This window comes from Osmerus eperlanus, chromosome 6 (genome assembly GCF_963692335.1).
Source record: "Osmerus eperlanus chromosome 6, fOsmEpe2.1, whole genome shotgun sequence".
Classification (NCBI taxonomy): domain Eukaryota; kingdom Metazoa; phylum Chordata; class Actinopteri; order Osmeriformes; family Osmeridae; genus Osmerus; species Osmerus eperlanus.
This window is the reverse complement of record NC_085023.1, coordinates 8,439,733-8,465,541: the sequence shown is the minus strand read 5'-3', so window position 1 is coordinate 8,465,541 and position 25,809 is coordinate 8,439,733. Positions and strand designations below refer to the sequence as shown.

Here is a 25,809-nt window from a genome sequence, read left to right as displayed (position 1 = left end):
AGGATGTCCATTCCAAGGGCTGTTCTGAGGCCTCCGAGGGGATTGATTTGTGCGGCAAGTACTTGCATGAGAGCATTTCCCAAAGTAAACCGGTTTGGAGGTATGGTCACTCTCTCTGGCCAGTGAACAACTGGTGTCCCTGCCATCCCGTCTTTAGCCTCCCCGTCCTGAGCCGCCCCGTCCTGAGCCGCCCCGTCAATACCTCTGGGTACAGTGCTGTCTGCCCCTTCACTTCCGGGGAGTGTGGCAGAAAAGAGGTCCTGCATTGCAGTGGTCGGTAGCATTTGTTGTGCAAGGCAAGTCCTAACGAAGATCTGCAGAGGGGACTGGTGCCTCTCAGTCCTTAAACCATGGTGGTTCCACTGGTTGCAGAAGTCTGCCATGTCTATTGATTCTAGGTAGATACACATAATGCAGAGCCCAGACATGCATTTCATTGTCAATGTCCACAATCCCCTCACTCTCAAGGAAATTGACCAGATGGTAGTAGACATTGGTCAAACCACGCCACAGGTCAGCCCACAGTCTCTCAATCCTCTGATTGTGTGTGCTCCTTCCCCTCAAAGCACTGCCTCTACCAGACCCTCTGAAAATGTTCATGAATAAACAGACAGCGTTGTTTTCTCCTCCGTGGTCTGTTCTGACCCTGGACGGAACACCATATCTGGTCACTGCATTCATGAAGCAGTCCATTACAGTACTGCTGCGATTGTTGCTGGAAGCACGGAGAAACACAACAAGGCGACTGTAGCCATCAATGCCACCGTGGATGACTATCCTACACCTGAAATCAGAAAAGATATAACATAGGACTGTGTCAATAAAAGCTGTGCTTGAAAAAGTGCAGCTGCACTACCAATAACAGCAGAAACATCCTAAAACAATTATTATCCACATGTCCATGTCAGTTCTTGCTCTGGTTGATAAACAAGTGAGCTACCTGATTGTGTTTGAGCTGTTACAACCAATAGTTTCAATAACAAATACGGTCAGTGAGTAACCTTACCTTATCAGTTTGTGGTTTCCATCCAGGTGCCATAAAGAATTTGGACCAGCGACACGGTAGGACCTTCTGTGCAGCCTCTGCGACATGGCTCTGAGGGCAGCCGCCCTCGGGTTAACGCGAAGCATGCTATCCCTCACTCTGCGTCTCTGCACCCGGATTCCCTCTGCCCTCAGTTGTGCTCGGACGGACTCCGGTCCAAGTCTGTCGTTCCCAGCCACCAGATCCTTGACCTTATCGTCCAGAGTAGTGTCTGACAAGTCTGAAAAACGCCCCGCCTGTGAAAGATTCAAGCGTCTGACGAGACAGAAACAGTAACAATGCCCAGGTGAGACTATGCATCACTATAGTACTTGATTTCTTGATTGTTGACAATCAACTCATGTCTACAAACTGTGGAAAGCATGCATTTAAAAGATTTGCTTTTCATAGCATTTAACCCCAAGCACAACTGACCGTAGGCGCCGTTTGACTGTGGAACGGGACACATTGAGGATCTCGGCCATCTGAGAGAGGCTGAAAGCACAGGACGAAACCTCAGTTGCTCTCCGGTGATTTGATAATGAGGAGCCCCATTGCTCCAGTCCAAGTCAATGGAGCCTGGTAACCGGAACTGGCTGCAACAATAATACAATGCTGTGCTTAGAACATTTAAGACACTGTAACTTGCACACGCTCCAGGCATGCACTGTTAAATACCACTGGAATTTAACACCAATGGACACAAAAATACAATGGCAACTGCAATGGGCAGAAAGAGAACGATGTGTGAAACAACTCAAAGGACTAGCTGAGCTGTGAGCACCCACCCCCACTGAAATGGTTCTCACCTGGTTGTGCATGCCGGCCATAGGTGCGAATCTCCTGGATGAACTCGGATACTTCAGCTATTAGACCGTCTGCTGAAGCATCATTCAAGAGCGTACCCCTTGCCCACTCTAGGCTTCGCTGCATTGTTTCCATCCTGAAAGAAGACAATGGTTTTAAAGTAGACATGGCTACAGTTTTTTGTGGTTGTATGTAAAACAGTAATAATTTATCGACCATGTGTATCTGAAATAAGAACGTGAACACAGGTCTCCCGAATAAATCGCCTAACAACTGAAAATATCCTAAAGGGAGAAATACCAATAGCCTAAAGGGAGAAATACCAGTAATATTAGAACCTAAAAGTTGTAGCAGCATATGGTAGCGTAGCCTGTGGTGGCCCGGTAAGATCATAGGCTTGAATGAAATAGAAAAAGTTTCGTTTTAAGATAAAAGAAAAAGCTAACGCCAGCCAGGTTGAAGGTTGAGCTTGTTTGCCTTTAGCAGTGACTTCAAAATACCAGCTAGCTAGACTAATCGACTTTGGGTAACAACAAAACACGAATCTGAGGAGTTTGCAGCACTGGAGCCTACTGTACAGTACTGATAGCAGATGGTTGGGGGTTGAGGCTAACTCATTTAGCTAGCTAACTAGGGGACAGATAGTTGGATATGGACTGTCTAGCCTTAACATGGCAGCTTTCACGGAAAAAAAACGAAACGCAAATAGCTAGTCTTTATCCAACAGTCTACACTAGTCAGTTACTGGCTAGCTAGCAAGGCAGAAGTATCACAGTAGCAATCCATTGCTAAAAAAACAAACAAACAAAAGCTATCCGCACAGCCAATGACCAAGTTAAACCCCTGTTAGCCTAGCTAGCCGGTGAAGATTACGATTCATGTCACAAATAATGATTTCGAAAAAACTGTACCTTGTCAACGTGGACTGAAGGTCGTCGTGTCCAGTGTTATCCGATAACAAAAGCCGAGTGCAGTCATTAAGAGTCTGCTTACAGTGTCGTAGAAAGTTTCTTCTTACCATCTTCCTTCAAACTTCTGACTGTGCTGGACTAAACTTGTTTCGAAATCTTCCGCTTCTACAGTGGGGAGGAGCTGGTACTTGAAAATGCAGGGAAGAATCCAATCACACTAGCCCAGCTAACTGCAGGAGGAGCTAGGGAAATTGTGGGCAGTGATTTGCATGTGGCGTTTATTTAACGCCTGCAATTGCACGTGTAAATATACAGGCGTTTATTTAACGCCTGCAATTGCACGTGTAAATATACAGGCGTTTATTTAACGCCTGCAATTGCACGTGTAAATATACAGGCGTTCATTTAATGCCTGCAAGCGTTAACTAACGCGTACATTCATGTGTAACTTTCGCCTGCACATTTACGGCTGCAGCCGCTTATGAAACAGCTGCAGGCGCTTCCGAGTACATTTGACCCTGTCGGCGTTCCATACTAAATAAACGCGTGCTTTGAACGTGTCACGTGACACGGTTCAATTTGAGGCGAAAAATACGCCGACTTTGTATGGAAGTCTATGGCAGGCAAGTATTAGGACGTCTCCGTGTGTAAACCACGCGTAATTTACGCCGACTTTGCATGCAAAGATGGCGTCCATTACGCCGACTTCCATACAAAGTCGGCGTCTTTTTTGCCTCAAATTGAACCGTGTCACGTGACACGTTCAAAGCACGCGTCTAAATAAACGTGTGCTTTTTTGAGACGTGTCTATCAAACCACACGAAATTAACGCCTGGTTTTGACTCAATCAGCGTCTGGTTTTCCAAAATTAAAGTCTGCTTGCTTGAATCTCCGATGGGAAATTACGGCAACAATTGTAACACGCAAGTAAAGTAGGTCTTAGAATGCTTGTGCGAGCTAGGCTACTATCAAATACAATGCTAGTTAGCTATTAGTATGAAGTTGGTGGTCACAATTGCAATACTCTATGATATAAAAATTGGTGCAGAGACAAATAAATGCAGTAATATCAGGCTGGCTGGCTGTCTGTCTGGCTTGGAGCTTTGTGAACTTCCCTTGCACTGCGATTGCGTTGCCTCAGTATTGTGCGCAAATGCGCAAACTTAGTTGGTGGCAATATACAACTGTTGTTAGGCTAATCTTCAAGTCAAGTGTATTTTATTGTCATTTTCAATTGCATATGCTTGTACATAATAAAAACGAAACAGAGTTTCAAGTTCAAGTCTTTTAATGTCAGATGCACAGACCAACACAGGGTCAGACTGTGCACTGAAATTCTTAGGACAAGACAACGCAACCTGGCATAACATGACATATAAGTACTCAGAACAAGTGTACACCTATGACAAGCTAACATATAATAAACCTCCTAAATAAATACAAAATAAACACTAAACCTATTCCCCCAGGACCATGATGCCATATAAAACAACATATAACAGTAATTGGTGCCAGTGCAAACCTATGTAGCCTACAGTTACAGGACAGTATGTTCAGTGACAGGACAATATGTACAGTGATTGGAGGTAGCACTTATGAAGTGATAGGTTCTCGTGCCAATATATTGTGATGCCAATTTGTTGAGCGGTCATCTTCCTTGTATAGACCTAGAAAAGTGAAATACACAGCCAAGGTGACAGAAATAAAGGTTCATCGGCTGTCCTTCACATTCACACACTGTTGTCTTTATACTTAACAGATCATCTATGATGTCCCAAAGGCCCAACTCCTTCTCAGGTCACCTTCTGGCAGCAACCATGCAGCTGGATTTCACTGTGCAACCAGGCCTACCCAAGCTGCTGCTGCTGGGCCCAGGGTTGATTGTAATGGCACACTGGGACTTGCAGATGACCTGAAATACATATTTTTCTTTCTGCTGTGTAAGATGTAGGCCTACTGCTTTTAACTTGAGTTGAATGCTATTAAACACTGCCATGGTCAGCAAACACTAGCCATTGCTCTACTTCAGAAAGGATACTGTTCACTGCTGTATGAGTCAATAGGACATTACCATTACCTGAATGACTTGTAGTAGTGATCGGGAGGTTATGCCTGTTCTGATGATGGCATAAACCATGTTAGATTGTTGGCTCTATGTGCATTGTTTGGGTCTCCTCTCCATTGTCTTCTGTTTTGTCTTTGGTTCTGTTGCAGGATGGCAGGCAGGTAGAGGAGCTGTGATTGCTGCAGGGGCACACCTGTGATCTGTGCCTTGGTCCTTAATAAGCTGTGCCCTAACAAGCTGGGTCTCTCCATTACTAGCAGGAACATCATCACTGTTTGCTTTTTAGCGTGTAATGATTCTCTTCACTCTACACTTGCACTGATCCCACACCCATTCCATACACTTCTAATTTACCAACCATTTCTTTGTAAGCACTTTTTATAAAATAAATACATTGTTATCCTTATTACCGTGGCTTGTCACTTCCTGAAGTTCTTATCTAATCTTCCTATGAATCAAGTTATGACAGCATTAAACAAGCCCTGGTTGGCTACACACCTCATGTCGGGCTTATACAGATGTGTGTATTGGCACTGTATTGGATATTCAATTCTTCTGCCTCTTTCCATCTCCCTGGTCCTCCCCCAGCACCAGCAGCTCCCTGTCCCCCTGGTCCTCCCCCAGCACCAAGGGTGTGCCCAGAGGCCAACACCTGTGACATAACCCTGAGACTGCCCATACACACAACCCATGTACAGTTCAAACAGTACATGGAGTCTAGGATAATACAGTCACCCACCTTTGGGCAGGCATAATGTCACAGCCACAAACGTGACCCCGTTTTTGGTTTTGCCCTGCCCTACTGTGTCCGTGTCTGCCATTGTCTTCACCTGTGTCTCATTCAGTGGTTTCAGTTCTTGTTTGTATTATCATGTCCACCTGTGTCTTGTTTGGTTCTGTGTATTTTAGGTTCCTGTTTTGTGTCCAGTCTTTGTCTTGTCCTTAACGTGAGTACCCTGTCCAGTGCCGGTCCTTCCTATAGGCGACATAGGCAGCCGCCTAGGGCAGCATGAAGAGGGGGTGCTGTTGATAAATCTTGCCTAGGGCGCCATATGTACTAGGACCGCTACTGACCCTGTCTGTTTCCCAATTAAAAGAATAAACCCTTTGTTTGAGGCAATGTCTGGCTACTCTCCTGCGTTTGGGTCCTACGCCACCACACACTGTAACACATAAGGCATATTTGAATTAATTAAAGACATCAAATTAAATTGTATAACCTTACTTTTAGAGTGTTTGATTTTAAAAGGGTTTCTAAGTAGCATTGGCTTCTGAGTGTAGGTGGCAACCTACAGATATTACCGTTGGACTTACAAAAATGTCTATTATAATTATTTAAACTTCTCTGTAATCAATGCATCTGCAGTCGTATCCCTGAATGGAAGTTCAGTTCAAATCTAGTATTTTTCACCCGTTACCAAGACACTGTAGCCTAATGATGGTACATTGTGTTAGTTTGGAGTATGTTATTAGGCTGAATGTAGGGGAAAGTGTATTACATGAGAAGGAAATGTATCAAAAGATTATGGTGTGATTTCCCAGATAATGAAAATTGTGTTACCCATATAGATGGTGTCACTAAAGGGTCAACGACCTGAGCGTCAGGTCACCTCATAAAAGTAGAGGGCACATTGCGTAATTTGTTATGGAAAATCATCCCTAGTGAGCGGGCGCTATGAAGATAAATGAAAGTTGAAAAATTATCACAATTATTTTTTTAGTAGTAACACTGCATTGCGAGAGCAGGTTTCTGCTCTTTCGTGTTTTTCTGCTGGCATTGAGAACTTATGTTGGACATCTTTGAACAGTGCTAGTTCATGACTATACCATATCAAGCTTGATTGACTATTCACCTACCATTTAGTTAGCTGATGATTAGCAGTGTACAATATTTTGTGTTAACTGGGTTCATAGGAAGATTAGATTTGATGTTCCTGCTAGTAATGGAGAGACCCAGCTTGTTAGGGCACAGCTTATTAAGGACCAAGGCACAGGTCACAGGTGTGCCCTTGCAGCAATCACAGCTCCTCTACCTGCCTGCCATCCTGCAACAGAACCAAAGACACAGAAGGAGAACACAGAGAGGAGACCCAAACAATGCACAGAGCCAACAATCTAACATGGTTTATACCATCATCAGCACAGGCATAACCTCCCGATCACTACAAGTCATTCAGGTAATGTCCTATTGACTCATACAGCAGTGAACAGTATCCTTTCTGAAGTAGAGCAATGGCTAGTGTTTGCTGACCATGGCAGTGTTTAATAGCATTCAACTCAAGTTAAAAGCAGTAGGCCTACATCTTACACAGCAGAAAGAAAAATATGTATTTCAGGTCATCTGCAAGTCCCAGTGTGCCATTACAATCAACCCTGGGCCCAGCAGCAGCAGCTTGGGTAGGCCTGGTTGCACAGTGAAATCCAGCTGCATGGTTGCTGCCAGAAGGTGACCTGAGAAGGAGTTGGGCCTTTGGGACATCATAGATGATCTGTTAAGTATAAAGACAACAGTGTGTGAATGTGAAGGACAGCCGATGAACCTTTATTTCTGTCACCTTGGCTGTGTATTTCACTTTTCTAGGTCTATACAAGGAAGATGACCGCTCAACAAATTGGCATCACAATATATTGGCACGAGAACCTATCACTTCATAAGTGCTACCTCCAATCACTGTACATATTGTCCTGTCACTGAACATACTGTCCTGTAACTGTAGGCTACATAGGTTTGCACTGGCACCAATTACTGTTATATGTTGTTTTATATGGCATCATGGTCCTGGGGGAATAGGTTTAGTGTTTATTTTGTATTTATTTAGGAGGTTTATTATATGTTAGCTTGTCATAGGTGTACACTTGTTCTGAGTACTTATATGTCATGTTATGCCAGGTTGCGTTGTCTTGTCCTAAGAATTTCAGTGCACAGTCTGACCCTGTGTTGGTCTGTGCATCTGACATTAAAAGACTTGAACTTGAAACTCTGTTTCGTTTTTATTATGTACAAGCATATGCAATTGAAAATGACAATAAAATACACTTGACTTGAAGATTAGCCTAACAACAGTTGTATATTGCCACCAACTAAGTTTGCGCATTTGCGCACAATACTGAGGCAACGCAATCGCAGTGCAAGGGAAGTTCACAAAGCTCCAAGCCAGACAGACAGCCAGCCAGCCTGATATTACTGCATTTATTTGTCTCTGCACCAATTTTTATATCATAGAGTATTGCAATTGTGACCACCAACTTCATACTAATAGCTAACTAGCATTGTATTTGATAGTAGCCTAGCTCGCACGAGCATTCTAAGACCTACTTTACTTACGTGTTACAATTGTTGCCGTAATTTCCCATCGGAGATTCAAGCAAGCAGACTTTAATTTTGGAAAACCAGACGCTGATTGAGTCAAAACCAGGCGTTAATTTCGTGTGGTTTGATAAACACGTCTCAAAAAAGCACGCGTTTATTTAGACGCGTGCTTTGTGACACGTTAAAAGCACGCGTCTAAATAAACGCGTGCTTTGAACGTGTCACGTGACACGGTTCAATTTGAGGCGAAAAAGACGCCGACTTTGTATGGAAGTCGGCGTAATGGAACCACGCGTAAATTACGCGTGGTTTACACACGGAGACGTCCTAATACTTGTCCTTTTGGCCTGCCATAGAAGTCGGCGTAATGGACGCCGTCTTTGTATGGAAGTCGGCGTAATGGACGCCGTCTTTGCATGCAAAGTCGGCTTCAATTATGCGTGGTTGACACACGGGGGCGTCTTAATACTTGCCCATTTGGCCTTCCATACCTGCCTCAGATGGCGAGCGCGAGACGCCGAAATGGATGCCAATAAGTTCTGAATGGAAAGTTTACTTTGGTTGGCAAATGGTTCCATTGACAAGACCAAAGTGATCTGTGTGTTTTGTCGTTGTGAACTGAGCTATCATCACAGCACGTCCAGTCTGAAAAAACACTTGATGGCAAGCACACAGCTGATGCGAATTCTCCGCCCCCTCGTCAAAGCCAGGCGATTGCAATGTTGTTTTCAATAAAAAAAAAAACATTTGCACCAAGCCATCTGATCCACTTTTCCATGTTGATAAGAGCATTAAAATGAGAAAAAATAATTGGACAAAAAGAAATCAAGGGACATTTAGAATAGATAAAAATGTTAACTATGACATTAATGCGATTAATCGCAATTAAATATTTTAATCGTTTGACAGCACTAGTTTCCTCCTGACGGAGGAATCCTAATAATAGGAATACTAACAAAAACAATAGGTTCCCTCCTACCGGAGGAACCTTAATAATAAGAACACTAACAAAAACAATAGGTTTCCTCCTGACGGAGGAATCCCAATAAAGCTTAGCCTACAATACTTTATTGAACAATAAAAATGGAATTCAATGTATATCATAGGAGCTATTCATGTTGGTAACAGTTTTGTTTATAAACATGTTTTAAAGCTCGAAATGGTGTCCCACTTTACCTGAACAGTGCTGTCCCACATCTGACATGTTCAGTTAGTGTGGGACAGTGACATAAAACGTTTTTTAAATAAAAACAAAGCATTATTAAAATATTATTTTGGTGTGTTTCAACCAATGGTTAACTTCACTTCATTATCATCCAGGAGTACAGTTTGTTAGCTAATTTAAATTCCATTGACAGCCTTATCAATGAAAGATAGAGGCTGTTCAAACCGAAGAACGCTACGAACATACTTGCATTCTTGAGAAGGACGTTCTTGCCAAGTGTCTTGCAAGAACGGTCTTGCAACACCGCAAGAACGGAGAACGATTTGAGATGTGTTTGGGCGGATCAAGAACACTTCCTGGTATTTTGGGCGTTCTTGGTGACTTGTGTTCTTTGGATTGGAACCATACTTGGGCAATGAAAGATGACGTCATATGATTTCGCAAGAACGGAAAAAGACGTGGATTGATAAACAGCCAATGTTTAGTGGGAAGAAGTGTTGTAGCAACAATTCAAGATTGTTTGTTGGTTTTACACATATCAAATCATTAGGCCTACAATGCTTATTTGTCCCACTTTACCTGATGTCCCACATTACCTGAACTCCCCCTAGAACAATATGAAAAATAACAAATTACATTAAACGATTCAAGAATTAGCAATTTGATTCAATTATATAACCAGAAAACCCTTATTTTGTTACAAATATAGAAAATAGGATTACAGTATCAAGTATTAACATCATTTCTTTTTACATGTACAAAATCCACACCGACTAGTAACACTGCCTTGTTACCATAGCGACCACACAAGCTAGACTTATTTTTGCTCAAATAAGATGGAAAAGTCTCTGAAGCACGCGTACGCAGTGGCGTTTTTATATGTAAAAAATTGGTGGGGCACAAACCATTTCAAAATATAGGATACATACCATTAAAGCTACAAAACTCCCTCTTGCTACTGATGTGTTTATTTAACACATCAACAAACAGCGTGGCTCCACAAAACACTTTTAACGACAGAGCGGCTTGCTTCTACCAGGTGTTGTAGTAGCCTACACAGGCCTACTTGAGAGACCTTCTTGTGTAATTGCTCTCCTTCTCTCACACACACATGTAAAATTACCACTGTCACATTTGCAAACCTAAATTAGGAATGCAACCAAGCTCAGAACTAATTTGCCTACAGGGCCATACCCGAACAGCAATGAGCTCAACACCACTGACAGCCCCAACAAAGCGGAAATGTTTTGACTAAAGGTTCAATAAACACTAAAATAACAAAAATCTGTCTATTAGTTGATGTGTCAGGCTTCACAGGGTTAAGCATCTGGGGGCTTGTTTCAATAACTATATGGGGCTCTACCCACATAAAACATAATAGAGCAGAAAGCGCAAGGATTCCTGTTGGTTTGCATCAATGGTTTATTATTTAATTATGTGCACTTTCATCTTCATGAACAGGCAACTAAACATAGAAATAATCCAACCTTATTTGATTAAAACGATATACATACAGCGTTTTATGTTGGAATAAGCCTCGCCCTTTGGGTAACTTCACTGCTTAGCTAATAGATTAGCGCAGTATATTTTCAGCTGTCTGGGCTGACTCAAACATCCCCTCAAATTGAATTATTTAACAAAAGCAAAGAAGAAAAAGTGTCTGACTGACACTGAACCGAACTTAGACTACTGGTATCATAAATAGCAACGATGGGCTCCGCGTTTCAGCACGGTGGACATGCAGGTCACCGGGCGCAGGGTTAGAGCTAGCTCTACAGATACTGGACCAAAGAAAGAGGTCACTTTTGGTAGACTGAATAAGATTTTCTTTTGTTGTCCGATATGTTCAGCACCACTGGCATATGTACGTTTAATTTATTTTCCTGCTCAAACTAACATTTTAACCTTCAGATCGCTTAAACCGGTCACGGGGGTGGTAAACGTCGCCATGGTAACCGCGAGTTCGACCAATCAGAGATATCAGTGTTGTTTTGCTTAGGATTTTGGGTAGTGTAGTATTTCAACAGAAGATAGCAAAAAAGGACTACTCGCTCTTCTTCTTGCCGACTAATGTTGGCGCCAGACAGACAGACAGCCAATCAGGTATGAAATACAAGATGACGCTGTGGTGGGGCTACCGGCTCTCTGCCCCACTTGGCATCAAATTCGTGTGATCTACATTGATGGATTAGAATTCTGAGCATGCGTATTAATACTTTCCCACGTCCAATGTACATTGCATTGTGAGAGAGGGGCTAGCCCCACCACGCTCTTCTTTTTGCCGACTAATGTTGGCGCCAGAAAGAAAGACAGCCAATCAGGTCTGAAATACGAAAGGACGCTGTGGTGGGGCAACCGGCTCTCAGCCCCACTTGGCATCAAATTTGTGTGATCCACATTACATTACATTCTGAGCATGCGTATTAATACTTTTCCTCGTCCAATGTACATTGCATTGTGAGAGAGGGGCTAGCCCCACCAGAGCCCCACCTTCACGATTAGCCTCTGCTAACTCGAATCGGCAGAACGCAGTCTAAAGCAGCAAGGCAGGGACCAATGAACAGGAAATAAAATCCTAACACAAACGAATGAAACGAAACAATTTAGGAAGACGCTATATTCATAGATAATAAATGATTCGAAGTAAACGAAAAAAAGGAGAGAAATAAAAAATAACATAATTTTGTTGCAGTTCTTTCTGTTGATAACAGGTGGGGCACTGCCCCTAATGACCAGTCGCCACTGCGCGTACGCAAGTAACTACGTAGCAACACAGACTGTTCACACACTCAAACCCCAAAACACACAGGCAGGAGATTACATTATTATCTCACATTATTTTCAGTGAATTTTTGAAAATGTCAAACCACATTTGTCAAACTTTTCTTCCATAGGGCTTGTACCTGCATATAACACAATAACAACAAGGATTGTTCATTTTACCATGGATCTGATCTTCGGAGTCTTCTTCTTTCACATGCTCTACTATGTGTTTATCATGGGATATGCTCTTGTCCAGAGTGTTTTTTGAATGTTTGACAATATCACCATCTTCCATTGAAGTGAAAAGTACACACGTGTTGGAACACAGGAAGGACTCCATCCACTGCAGCTGCTGAATATAACCACCAGAAGAAACATTGCTGCTGCACTCCTTCATAATTTTGAAGGAGTGTGAGCATCACCTCCATCATCATGGAGTCTCATACTTTTTTGCACTTAAAGAATATATTGTGCTTATTAAAGTTATGCATTGTGCTTATTAAAGTTATGAACTTAGAAGTGTGCTCAGGCTTAAACATTGGGTCTCACACTGGGTGTGGGAAGCAGGCTGTTCTTTGTGTCTCTATCTCTTCATTTTCAGAAACAACCTTGAAACCGGGTGGAGACGGCACCCGAGCAGGTGGGACGCGTAGGCAAGAACAACTCCCTGATGCAAGAGAGAACAAGCTCAACCCTTTTTTAATACTTGTGTTTCAATTGCACTGTATAAATATATGCTGGGGAGGGAAAGATAGCCAGTTGGACTTCGTGAACCAGCCCAAACTCTGTTGCGGGTAGGGAAACTTAGACAACCCCAGAGCTCTGTACTTGTTGATTTCCAACTGCTGCATTAAAGCTGATATTATCGGACCTCTGCGACTCCAGACCACTCTTTCTAGAACACAGATTTGTGTCATTGGATACCATCATTACATATTGGAATAGACACATAGAATAAGAATCCTTCAAATGGTGACCCCGACGCTGAAAAGAGGGAGTCCAGAGGGTTCCGGCCCGACCGACAGATCGGGAGAGAGACCCATACACCGGTACGAGGAGGCAGACGTAATCGTCAGAGGCGCCTCAACATAAAAAAAAGGTAAGCAGACACCTGTTAATTCAAAGTACTGCTATTCGGAACTGAGAACCAAATTTAGACGATTACTATGTTTCATCGTACCTAGTCAAACCAACAGTGGTGGGAAATCAACCGTTTTTGTGTTTTGTCCTTGTCCAAGGGGAGGTTAGAGTCCTCTCCAGGGGTTAGAGTCCCTAAACTCGTTGTCCTTGTCCAAGGGGAGGTTAGAGTCCTTTCCAGGGGTTAGAGTCCCTAAACTCGTTGTCTTTGTCTTTTTCACTGTCTATTTGTGTGGAGTCGGGTTGAGCTGAACGGTATTTTAAACAGATCTGTCGTTCTTTAAAAAATAAAATAAAAAGATCCACTAGGTGTCCTCCAAGGACCATAATTGCCTTCGGTGCAAAGTCTAACAAGTTTTTAAATTGTGAAATCACTCACTTTTATCAATCTCGTGCTTTTTTCTTTGACCAAGAAGTTACAGAAATCCCGAGGAGAGTTGGAGAAAGGTGGGGGCTAAAAGAGTCCTGTTACTTGAGATCTTACAAAGGTGATCCCAGAGGGTATAGTTCTGCATAATTATGTGAGTATTAATGCTGATAGATGTGTTCGTTTAGATCACATATGTCAGAGTCAAGGCCCGCGGGCCACATCCGGCCCGCGAGAAGGTTTTTTACGGCCCCTGGGATGATCTTGATTTATTATTAGAACCGGCCCGCAGACCGCAGCAAGCCGGCAGCCCGCGGGCAAGCCGGCAGCCCGCGGGCAGCCCGCAGCCGGCAGCCCGCAGACCCTGCAGCCTTGCAGCTGCAGGGTCGGGATCATGTCATCTCTGATATGTACAGTACAGTGAAGGCATTTAAAACCAAACTGACTCTGTGGGAGACGCAGATGCGGAAAGAAAATTTGAGCCACTTTCCCAGCTGCCAGACCATGAAAGAGAAGCTCTCTACCAGTGCGTTCCCGAGCGCACAGTTGGCTGATAAAATAGGTATGCTTGCCGCTGACTTTCGACGCCGATTTGCTGACTTTGAAGCACAAAAAAGCAGGTTGGAACTGCTCGGTAACCCATTTGCTGTTGACGTGGAAAGCTCACCACCAAACCTCCAAATGGAGTTGATTGACCTCCAATGCAATGATGCACTGAGGGCAAAATATGCGGCAGTGGGTGCTGCGGAGTTCGCCCGTTTCCTCCCCGACACAATGCCCCAGCTGCGCATCCAGGCTGCTCAAACGTTGTCTATGTTTGGCAGCACATACCTGTGTGAACAACTGTTTTCTTTGATGAACCTGAACAAAACATCACACAGAAGTCGACTTACTGCTGAACACCTCCACTCAATTCTGAGGATTTCCTCAGCTCAGAGCCTTACCCCGAACATTGATGAACTTGTGGAAAAGATGGGACACCACCAAGTATCACCCTCAACCTCAAACAAGTGAACATTACTGTGCAATCACATATTTAGAGTTTTTACTCAGTTCAAGTTTAAAAGTTAAAGTTTAATATTTGTTTTCACTGCATGTTACTTCTCCTTAAACAAAGTGTTGTTTTTGATTAATAGATTTTTCCACTTTATTTTATTGTATTTCAATCCAATTATATTTTAAAAATATTTCAGTTGAGTGGATGATAGAAAATTGCTATTATTGTTTTTTTCTTTGAAGTAAATTTAGCCCACTTTTGCTAAAATAGAAAATATAGGCTACTGATGGTGCCTTGAATACCGGTTTCTTTCATTTAATGTTCATGTTATGGGGATTTTTATATAAAGGAAATTTGTCTTTTGTGTCTGTTGAAAATTAAAGATTACTGACAGAGCCATAAGAAAATATTGCTTTATTTATCTGATCATATTGGAATATATTTGTTAGGTTTTCAGTAGGTTCAATTAGGTTCACTAGACTATATGCGTCATTTAAACATTTTTCAATGAACATTCGAACAGTCCGGCCCTCGGCTTGTAGCTAAATTTTTTATTTGGCCCTCCGTCCATTTGACTTTGAAACCCCTGGTTTAGATGAATCCCAAGTTTGGTGGTTAACAAATGCGTGATCAACATTTGTTATAATTCCTAGCCAAACAGGGAGGGTTTTTTTTTTAAGCCTTTCCGACCAGAACTTGGATTTATAGGCGGAAAATCTGTGATGTGTGAGGGTATTCAGTAAAAATGCAGAAATTGAACCCCTGGTTTATAAATTGGTTCTAATACAATTGGAAGAGTTATACTAGAGCAAACCAGCTGTGTTGGTCAAAGAATGGTTTGAGGAAATGTATGTGAAAAATTATGAGGAAGCAATTGGAAAGGTATATGGGATAACATTTTAAGTCAAAATAGTAAAATCTAGGGTTTTTAAGAGTTTTGATGAAGGTATTAGATGTAATTTGGTTAAAAATGAGAAAGAGAAAATAACTAAATGTACTTTTATTTGGAGTTTAATTGTAATTTGGTTTTAAGTTTTATTTGAGAGTTTTATCAAAGCCTGGCATACTGTTTGGGATAAACAGTTAGGCTGTGATAATGTTGTATTGATAAATGGTATTAGTGCATGAAGAGGATTATTATAACATTCAGTTCTGAAATAATTTGGGAAGACTCATCAAGTCTGATAAATTGTGGTTATGATGGTTTGAGCTAATTGGCTCGTTTTGAACTGCAGCAAAACGAGTTATGAAGTTCTACCTATCTGACCTTTATAGAAAATATATTTGGGAAAAATGTTTGGTTAATAGCTACATTAAGAACATTATTTGGTCTATATTTCATTTAAGAAGCATACGGATTCTGGTTTGGCATAATGAAAATTGCTTTTATCATATCTTTGATAAAAAGAGGTGTGATTTGGTAAAATAGAGAATCTAAAACAATATTGGTCTTAAACTTAACTGTTTTAAAAGACAGAAAAGGTTTTTTGGAGTGAAAGAAATTAAACTAACAGTTGATTTTCTAAAGAAGGGAACAAAGAAACAGATTGTCATTTCTAGGCATGACTAATAGGAGTTGAATATGGGGGCTCGTTATTAGATGCTGTTACATGTGTTTGCTCAACAATAAGAAAACTGAAGGGAAAATACTGCCTGGTAATTATAGATACAGTATGTTTACTAGGTGAATTGAAGTCTTTCCCAGTCCTATACCAGATGCATAACACCATTTGAATTGATTTATTGGAGATCATATGTAATACCACAACTTAAACCTTTCACATAGCATGATGAAGAGGCGAATCAAATGGTTAACCAATTTTATAAAAAATGCTAACTAGAAAAGAGATGTCTTCTGCTAAATTCTGTTCCAGGTGAAGCAGTAAACCAAAGAGTGGAGGAGTCAAACGAGGAGATTGGGTATTGATTAAAGTTATCAATGAAAGGAGGGATCTTATGAGAACTTTAAAATATCCTGTCTAATTTCTGGTTTTTCTATTTGTCTCAAATTTATTTTATTACAATTCTAAAAGCTTGGCTAAAATTGTATGTATGTGGTGAAGGGGGCCTGTGAGCATGTCCAGGTCTGCCGTGGATACATGGATGTTGAATGTCCACTCTGGAGTGACGGTGGGTTTTCCCCTATAACATCATTAGGGTTTTCCCACTGTGTCCAGTGTGTCCACACCACTTGGCTATAACGCTGCATAGTCTCATCATTATTGTATGTCAACATTGTGTAATCGGTAATGGGATATTTTTTGAATTTGGGTTTGTTGTCACACCCTATAAGGGTGTGAAAGGAGGGATTTATTTGAACTTTATCCTGAAATGGGTTCTTGATTTCAATATCTGTGTTTAATCATTGGTGTTCGACTGTTCGCATCTCATTTGACTCAGTTACTGCTTGATCATGGGAGATAAGGTGATGCTGGGACTGTAACTATTTTCTGCTTCAGGACGAGTCAGACCGGCGGGTCTGACTACCTAACCCCTGTTCTAAGGCCCCATTCCCCTGGAGACCCTGCCCCATCTGCCCCTATGCCCCATCAGACCTAGGAGTGGTCTGGCCCCCCCCTTCCCCTTGAAGACCCTGTCCCATCTGCCCCAATACATCATCAGATGTTCGGGGAAGCCTGTTGTACATTTATGGACAGGACCATTCAAGGTCATCGAGAGAACCTTGCACGCCCTAAGGGTGCTGGGGAAAGGAAGTACGTGGTACCACTGGAGCATGTGTTGTGCTGCTCCAGAATCCAGCCGTACGTTGCAGGAGTTGGTGGAGAAGGGCCAGTGAACCTTTTGCTATTGCTACGAAGAGAGTCCAGAAAAGAGGGTTACGACTAGGTCAAGAGTGATACTGCTTGACCACACTAGAATTGTACTGGACTAAGTAGGTTTCCGCTATTTTACTTAAGAGTGTGCTATATCAATATCAACATGATTGTTGCTGTATCCCATGTATCAGGTCCCTGTGTAACAGGATCATTGTCTCGGCTGAGGAGAACCCGACGAAGGGGTTCCAAATGCCGTTGCTGGGGCTGGCTGACCAGGACGAGGAGGCGGTGGTTGGTCCGGGCTATGTTGATTGATCTCTGGTGTTTTCAGAGATCAAAAGAGGGATTAAAGAATATATTGTGCTTATTAAAGTTATGCATTGTGCTTATTAAAGTTATGAACTTAGAAGTGTGCTCAGGCTTAAACATTGGGTCTCACACTGGGTGTGGGAAGCAGGCTGTTCTTTGTGTCTATCTCTTCATTTTCAGAAACAACCTTGAAACCGGGTGGAGACGGCACCCGAGCAGGTGGGACGCGTAGGCAAGAACAACTCCCTGATGCACGAGAGAACAAGCTCAACCCTTTTTTTTTACTTGTGTTTCAATTGCACTGTATAAATATATGCTGGGGAGGGAAAGATAGCCAGTTGGACTTCGTGAACCAGCCCAAACTCTGTTGCGGGTAGGGAAACTTAGACAACCCCAGAGCTCTGTACTTGTTGATTTCCAACTGCTGCATTAAAGCTGATATTATCGGACCTCTGCGACTCCAGACCACTCTTTCTAGAACACAGATTTGTGTCATTGGATACCATCATTACATATTGGAATAGACACATAGAATAAGAATCCTTCACACTTCAGAGGAAATCATTTTTAGAACATCTTTTGTAAGACTCCTGGTGATATTACCAGCACATAGTTCTTCTTTTGGAATCTTCCTGAGCTGATGATAGTGGTAGTTGCTCACACCTTTGTGGATCGATCTGGCAATTTTTCCTCTTCTCGGTAAGCTCGCATACCAACATTTTCTTTCCTTTTTTGCTTGAGTGACTTCTCCTAATCTCAGCACTTTGATGGTTATGTTTTTTGTGTGGTTATGTGCTCTTGTTTTCTCCTGAACACATACACGGCTTTGCATGTCTTAAATGTGCACACTGCAGATACATGCAGGTATGGTGCCATTCTTTTACAGCTGTGTGTAGCTTTAACATGTTGATATTTAAATGACAGAGTACAGCAAGGATTTATTTTACAGTTACATTTAGTCATTTAAATTAATTTTAATGAATGGATGTCTGCCCATGGTCGCCTAAGTTTTTTTGTTGCTGGCAATGGTTTAATTGTATTTCAATTCTCCTTTTTAATTACAATTCTGAAAACCTTGGGTCCAGGTTTTGTTGCTCTTAACTCTGGTCAAGTTCAGGAGAGCTTTTGTCTTTCTTGTTCCTCCTGTCTCTCACTTTATCTCTTCCTCTGTTTGTTCTGTTTGTTCTTCCTCTTTATCCTGTTGCTCCTGCTTCTCTCTTTCATGTCGTCTAACTACTTCTTCTCTAAACTGTCTTCTGTCTTGGCTCCATATGACATATAACCATTTACAAAGTTTCGCAGAGTCATTATTAAAACCTGTTGCCGGTCCAAACCCGCCCGCGGGCCAGAACCGAGCGCCCCTCCTACCCAAGTTACTGCACACTCAATACAAAAACAAAATGTTTTAGACTGCTAAACATGGCATACATCATTGGAAAGCTATGATTCTCGCGCTTGCATTGCTGTAATCCATTTCAAAAGACTCTACTCACCCTAAGAGGTTCAGCGTGGTCCAGGAATGCAAAAGATCCCAACAAACATGGACTGGTTACATTCCAAAAGGGCCAAACTATCTAACCATATCGAGTAGTTCGTCCAAAACAATGAATTATATCCACACATAGCCACAATGTTGTTGCTTCATTCTGCCTTCGTCAATTCCATTTTTGCACTCTCTCAAGCACTATCGCTCATTGAAAGAGATGTGATTCGAATATTTACGATTGGAGTGTCAAGATACACTCTGCTACACTCTGCCCTTTCGATTGACACCTTGTTTGACCCAATCGGAGCTTCCATGCCCTGGTGACAGCCCTCTAAAGCCAACTAGGTCTGTGCATCCCCCCCCCCCCACACTCGTTCTAAATGAATTTCTCAAACTGGCTTTGACTGGCTCTGAAATGAACTTGTTAGCCTTTTAGCTAAGGAAATGCTGCAAATGCTAATACCCAACATGATAGGTATCTGTGGAGCCTTCAAAATAAAAGTCCCTGGCGCAAAATGGATGACAGAAGCAGTGTTCTTTGTGTGTCAAACCTGCTGAATCATATTTACATTTATTCATTTAGCAGACGCTTTTATCCAAAGCGACTTCCAAGAGATAGCTTTACAAAGTGCATAGGTCACTGATAATAACAACAAGATAGCCCCACAAACATTGCAGGTAGCCAAAACATGAAGCACACATTGTGAACAACCAAAACAAGTGCCAAAGGGAAGAACCACAAGAGCATGTAGTTACACAAGTTACAATTAAACAACATGAATCGCTATTAGTGCAAGTGTACCTGTAGAAAAGCAAGCAACAGTAAAAAATATTTCACAGCGAGTACAACAATTTAAATCAGTTTACATTTACATTTAGTCATTTAGCAGACGCTCTTATCCAGAGTGACTTACAGTAAGCACAGGGACATTCCCCCGAGGCAAGTAGGGTGAAGTGCTTTGCCCAAGGACACAACGTCAGTTTGCACGGCCGGAAATCGAACTGGCAACCTTCGGATTACTAGCCCGATTCCCTCACCGCTCAGCCACCTGACTCCCCACTAACCAACAAGAGCAGCAAGACTCTAAGCAAGAGTCATTGTGATCCTTGAGGAAACTAACATGGGGTCCAGCAAACCATTCCTAAGTACTGTTGTACTCCCGGAACAAGTGCGTCTTGAGCCTTTTCTTGAAGGTGGGGAGACAGTCAGTGTCTCTGATGGAGGTGGGGAGTTGGTTCCACCACTGGGGGGCCAGACAGGAGAAGAGCTTGTGTTGGGACCGGGCGCTCTTGAGCGGTGGGACCACCAGGCGGTTGTCTGAAGAAGACCGTAGGTGGCGGGTGGGGGTGTAAGGCTGCAGGAGAGACTTGATGTAGTCGGGTGCAGTCCCGTTCACTGCTCGGAAGGTCAGTACCAGGGTCTTGAATCTGATGCGGGCCGTGATGGGTAGCCAGTGAAAGGAGATGAGGAGCGGGGTAACATGGGAGCGTCTGGGTAGATGGTAGACCAGGTGGGCCACTGCGTTCTGAATCCTCTGGAGAGGGCGGGTTGCGCATGCTGGGAGACCGGCGAGCAGCGAGTTGCAGTAGTCCAACTTGGAGAGGACAAGTGCTTGGACTAGCAGCTGGGTGGAGTGCTCAGACAGGTATCTCCTGATCTTCCGGATGTTGTAGAGGGTGAATCTACACGACTGGGAGACTGCAGCAATGTGGGCTGTGAGGGAGAGCTCGTCATCCATGGTAACCCCAAGGTTCCTGGCAGAGGATGAAGGGGTCACCGTCGCAGATCCCAGGGTGATTGAGAGATCGTGGGAGATGGAGGGTTTGGCCGGGATGATGAGAAGCTTTGTTTTGGCGAGGTTCAGCTGGAGGTGGTGCTCGGTCATCCAGGCGGAGATGTCTGTGAGGCAGGCCTCAATCCGCTGAGATCCCCGGATCGGTCGGGGGGAACGACAGGTACAGCTGCGTGTCGTCAGCGTAGCAGTGGTAGGAGAAGCCATGGGAGGTGATGATAGGTCCAAGTGAGGTGGTGTACAGAGAAAAGAGGAGCGGTCCAAGGACGGAGCCCTGTGGGACACCAGTGGAGAGCTGATGAGGGCCTGACAGTTTGCCTCCCCAGGAGACCTGGTAGGATCTTCCCGACAGGTAGGATGAGATCCACTGGAGTGCAGTGCCAGTGATGCCCATCTCAGAAAGTCTGGAGAGCAGGATCTGGTGGTTAACCGTATCAAACACTGCAGAAAGATCCAGCAGAATGATGACGGATGGCCTTGAAGCCGCTCTGGCAGACTGGAGGGCAGTGGTGACTGACAGGAGGGCAGTCTCTGTGGAGTGGCGAGTCTTGAAGCCCGATTGGTTGGGGTCAAGCAGGTTGTTCTGAGAGAGAAAGTTTGACAGTTGGTTAGATACAGCACGTTCAATTGTTTTTGAAAAGAAGGGTAACAGTGATACTGGTCTGTAGTTCTGGAGGACGGCAGGGTTAAGGGAGGGTTTTTTGAGTAGAGGGGTAACTCTGGCCTGTTTGAAGGCAGAGGGGAAGGTGCCGGAGGTAAGAGAGGAGTTTAGGACATGGAGAAAAAAAGTTATGATGGAGGGGGAGATGGTTTGAAAGAGAGGGGAGGGGACAGGATCAAGGGGACAGGAGGTGGGGCGATGAGAGAGAATGAGCTCAGAGATCTCTGCCTTGGACAGGGGAGAGAAAGAGTTTAGACATTTAGTTGGGTCAGTCATGGAGGGTGAGAGGGTAGGAAAGGTGGGTTTAGGGAACCGACTGCTAATGTCGGCAACTTTTTTCTCAAAGAAGGAGGAGAAGTCGTCTGCTGTCAGGGAGTGCAGATAAAGCACTCCAATGTGTTCATGCTTCAGTTTTTGTGTTTCAGCAATACTAATGGGGGATTTAGCTATAATATATGATACTTCTAAGTACCACCTTTCATTAGAGATAACAATTATGTAAAATAATACCTTTTTATCCTAAGTATTTGACCTTGGTTACAAAGGGTCATTTTGGAGTCTCCAAAAGAGAACGCCTGGATGTACTCTTATAAAAACGTGTCAAATATGAATATATTGTGGTATGTTTGACTTTTGATTTGAATTGGGTAAGGCTTCAAGCTGTGGTCCAATTCTGTCTTCCAGCTAATACCTACCACCTCTAGGCCTCTACAGGCCTCTGTTTTCAAAACAAAATCTAGGCGGAAATAGATATGTTCACTTTCCTTGTGTTCAAGCTTCTATTACTCAACACCAGTAGGACTGACAAGGGGTCCTGACAACAGGGGAAATAACTTCAGAGTGTCACCTTTCAAAAGAGACCACAGTCATGCATGTACTCCAAATGGTTCAAGAACAGCTTTCAATTTACTTTGGGTATGCTGTATAGACGTTTTCAGGCACATTTAACAGGAGTCTTAAGAGGTTTTAAGTAAGTGCAGAGCTAAAGTTGACCATATTTCAGATTTAACTGTAATCTTTCTTTTTCCAAACCCATCCCATCATCTTCCGCTTATCCGGGGGTCGGGTCGCGGGGGCAGCAACCTAAGCAGGTAAGCCCAGACTTCCCTCTCCCCGGCCACTTCCACCAGCTCTTCCTAGGGGACCGCGAGGCGTTCCCAGGCCAGCCGAGAGACATAGTCCCTCCAGCGTGTCCTGGGTCTTCCCCGGGGCCTCTTCCCAGTGGGACGTGCCCAGAACACCTCACCAGGAGGCATCCTTATCAGATGCCCGAGCCACCTCAACTGGCCCCTCTCGACGCGGAGGAGCAGCGGTTCTACTCTGAGCCCCTCCCGGATGACCGAGCTTCTCACCCTATCTCTAAGGGAGAGCCCGGACACCCTGCGGAGAAAACTCATTTCGGCCGCTTGTATTCGCGATCTCGTTCTTTCGGTCACTACCCACAGTTCGTGACCATAGGTGAGGGTAGGAACGTAGATCGACTGGAAAATAGAGAGCTTCGCCTTTCGACTCAGCTCCTTCTTCACCACGACGGACCGATGCAGAGCCCGCATCACTGCGGACGCCGCACCGATCCGCCTGTCGATCTCACGCTCCATCCTTCCCTCACTCGTGAACAAGACCCCGAGATACTTGAACTCCTCCGCTTGGGACAAGATCTCCTCCCCGACCCGGAGATTGCACTCCACCCTTTTCCGGTCGATAACCATGGCCTCAGATTTGGAGGTGCTGATTCCCATCCCAGCCGCTTCGCATTCGGTTGTGAACTGCTCCAGTGAGAGCTGAAGGTCACGGCCCGATGAAGCCAACAGGACCACATCATCTGCAAAAAGCAGCGACCCGATCCTGAGGTCACCGAACCGGACCCCCTCAACGCCCTGGCTGCGCCTAGAAATTCTGTCCAGATAAGTTATGAACAGAATCGGTGACAAAGGGCAGCCCTGCTGGAGTCCAACCCTCACCGGGAATAAGTTCGACTTACTACCGGCAATGCGGACCAAACTCTGGCACCGGTCGTACAGGGACCGAACAGCCCCGATCAGGGAGTCCGGTACCCCGTACTCCCGGAGCACCCCCCACATGAGCCCCCGAGGGACACGGTCGAACGCCTTTCCAAATCCACAAAACATGTGTAGACTGGTTGGGCGAACTCCCATGCACCCTCCAGAACCCTGCCGAGGGTATAGAGCTGGTCCACAGTTCCACGGCCAGGACGAAAACCACATTGCTCCTCCTGAATCCGAGGTTCGACAATCCGACGGACCCTCCTCTCCAGAACCCCTGAATAGACTTTCCCAGGGAGGCTGAGGAGTGTGATCCCCCTAAAGTTGGAGCACACCCTCCGGTCCCCCTTTTTAAAGAGGGGAACCACCACCCCGGTCTGCCAGTCCAGAGGCACTGTCCCCGATGTCCACGCGATGTTGCAGAGTCGTGTCAACCAAGACAGCCCTACAACATCCAGAGCCAGACACCGGTCAGGCCTGGCAGGCCCAAACGTAATGTGAGGGTCTGCTGGGAACGGCTGGCGGAATCCCCTGTCAGAAGGAGCTTCAACTCCCACCTCCGGGAGAGCTTTGATCATGTCTCAGGGGAGGCCGGGGACATTGAGTCCGAATGGGTCATTTTCCGGGCCTCCATTGTTGAGGCGGCTGACCGGAGTTGCGGACGCAAGGCGGTCGGTGCATGTCGCGGCGGTAAACCTCGGACCCGGTGGTGGACGCCGGAGGTGAGGGAAGCCGTCAAGCTGAAGAAGGAGGCCTATCGGACTTTGTTGGCTGGTAGGACTCCAGAGGCAGCTGATGTGTACCGGCAGGCCAAGCGGAATGCGGCTTTGGCGGTCGCGGAGGCAAAACCCCGGGCGTGGGAGGAGTTCGGCGAGGCCATGGAGAATGACTTCCGAATGGCTTCGAAAAGGTTCTGGACCACCATCCGGCGACTCAGGAGGGGGAAGCAGTGCACTGTCAACGCTGTATATGGTGGGGATGGTGCGCTGCTGACCTCGATGGGGGACGTCCTGGATTGGTGGAAGGAATACTTTGAAGACCTCCTTAATCCCACCAACACGCGTTCCAACGTGGAGGCAGAGTCTGGGGACATTGGGGGGGGCCCTTCTATCTCTGGGGCTGAGGTCGCCGAGGTGGATGAGGTCCGCCCGGAGTTCCTTTTCCAAACCCATGTGCAACAAATGCCTGTATTATTGTTTCTCTGCCACCTGCTTTTTTCCTGAGATCTATGAATGCTGTCTGTCCTTTCTTTCGGCGCCCCATCATCAATGTAACTTTAGCAGTTACATATTACTCTTTTTTCATTTTAAACAGGAACATCTATGGAAAATATGTTGTGTAGAGAAAATAAACAATTATGCGATCAACAATGAATACAACACACCAGGATGCTCCCAGTCTAGAACAGTAAAACCAGTCAATGATGCCAGTGCAGCTTCACAGAGCAAGAGTCACAGAATAGATCAAACGAAGGCCTTCTTGAGAAAGTAGTCTTGACAGAAGTCAAAGAGAGTTCTGCCCAGTTCACATTCTGTCTACCTGTCCTCGGGAGACAGGTCTTGTACCCCCCAAGAGAGGGAGGTGTTCAGAAGACCATGGGGAGGGGATGTGGTCAACCTATTAGGGGTCCAGGGCGTTCGTGGTAGCTCAGGATGGGCAACAACCAAAACCAAAAAACTAATCAACACACTGTACCAACCTTAATATCTCTATTACTCAAGTCAGGCAAACACAACCACTAAGTCATTCAGATGTATTGGCCAATCGGTAAACTTACATCTCCACCAAAATCATTAGGAAATCCAGTGACTGTGACATAATGTCCAGTGACATTAGGACTCCAATTACAGTGACTGTGTCCAAAGCTGCAAGTACGTCCTTTTTCAACGTTAATTTGTTTGGTCATTATCATCGTCATTGTCGTCATAGCATATGCACTAGCTCCACAAATTTATGGCTCTAGGCCACGGCATCTGACTCACAAGAAACAGATGAATGAGGGGGAGGTGTGGGGACTTGTAAGAGAAGTGATTGGGTTATTCCAGTGTCAGCATATAGAAAGAACCAATGTTGTCCCTGGTTCATGGGCCGGTCAATGGGCAATTTATTATTCTGTTTATTAAGTTTTTATTTTACACTGGCCCAAAAGGTGCCTCAGCCCACCGGGCATTTGCCCGGTATGACAGATTACCAGTCCAGGCCTATTTGACTTTAAAGTTGGCCTTTGGGTTTTA

General features: G+C 44.4%; 1 protein-coding gene across 1 annotated transcript; it reads right to left on the bottom strand.

Annotated features, from left to right (window-relative positions):
* Positions 1-207: 207 nt before the first annotated feature.
* LOC134022836 (uncharacterized) lies at positions 208-3,134 on the bottom strand. Its single transcript, XM_062464583.1, has 5 exons — positions 2,743-3,134; positions 1,834-1,967; positions 1,460-1,620; positions 1,007-1,300; positions 208-784 (listed from the first exon to the last, which is right to left on the bottom strand). Exons 3-5 carry the CDS (start codon positions 1,507-1,509, stop codon positions 337-339), a joined length of 792 nt encoding a protein of 263 aa, XP_062320567.1. The 5' UTR covers positions 1,510-1,620; positions 1,834-1,967; positions 2,743-3,134; the 3' UTR covers positions 208-336.
* Positions 3,135-25,809: the final 22,675 nt, after the last annotated feature.

Excerpts from the sequence above, each read along its gene's own strand:
- LOC134022836 (XM_062464583.1), bottom strand. The coding sequence starts at position 1,509 with ATGGCCGAGATCCTCAATGTGTCCCGTTCCACAGTCAAACGGCGCCTA. Across the intron at positions 1,301-1,459 it reads ACAGTCAAACGGCGCCTACG|ACGCTTGAATCTTTCACAGG; the intron begins GTCAGTTGTGCT and ends CTGTCTCGTCAG. Across the intron at positions 785-1,006 it reads GGAAACCACAAACTGATAAG|GTGTAGGATAGTCATCCACG; the intron begins GTAAGGTTACTC and ends TTCTGATTTCAG.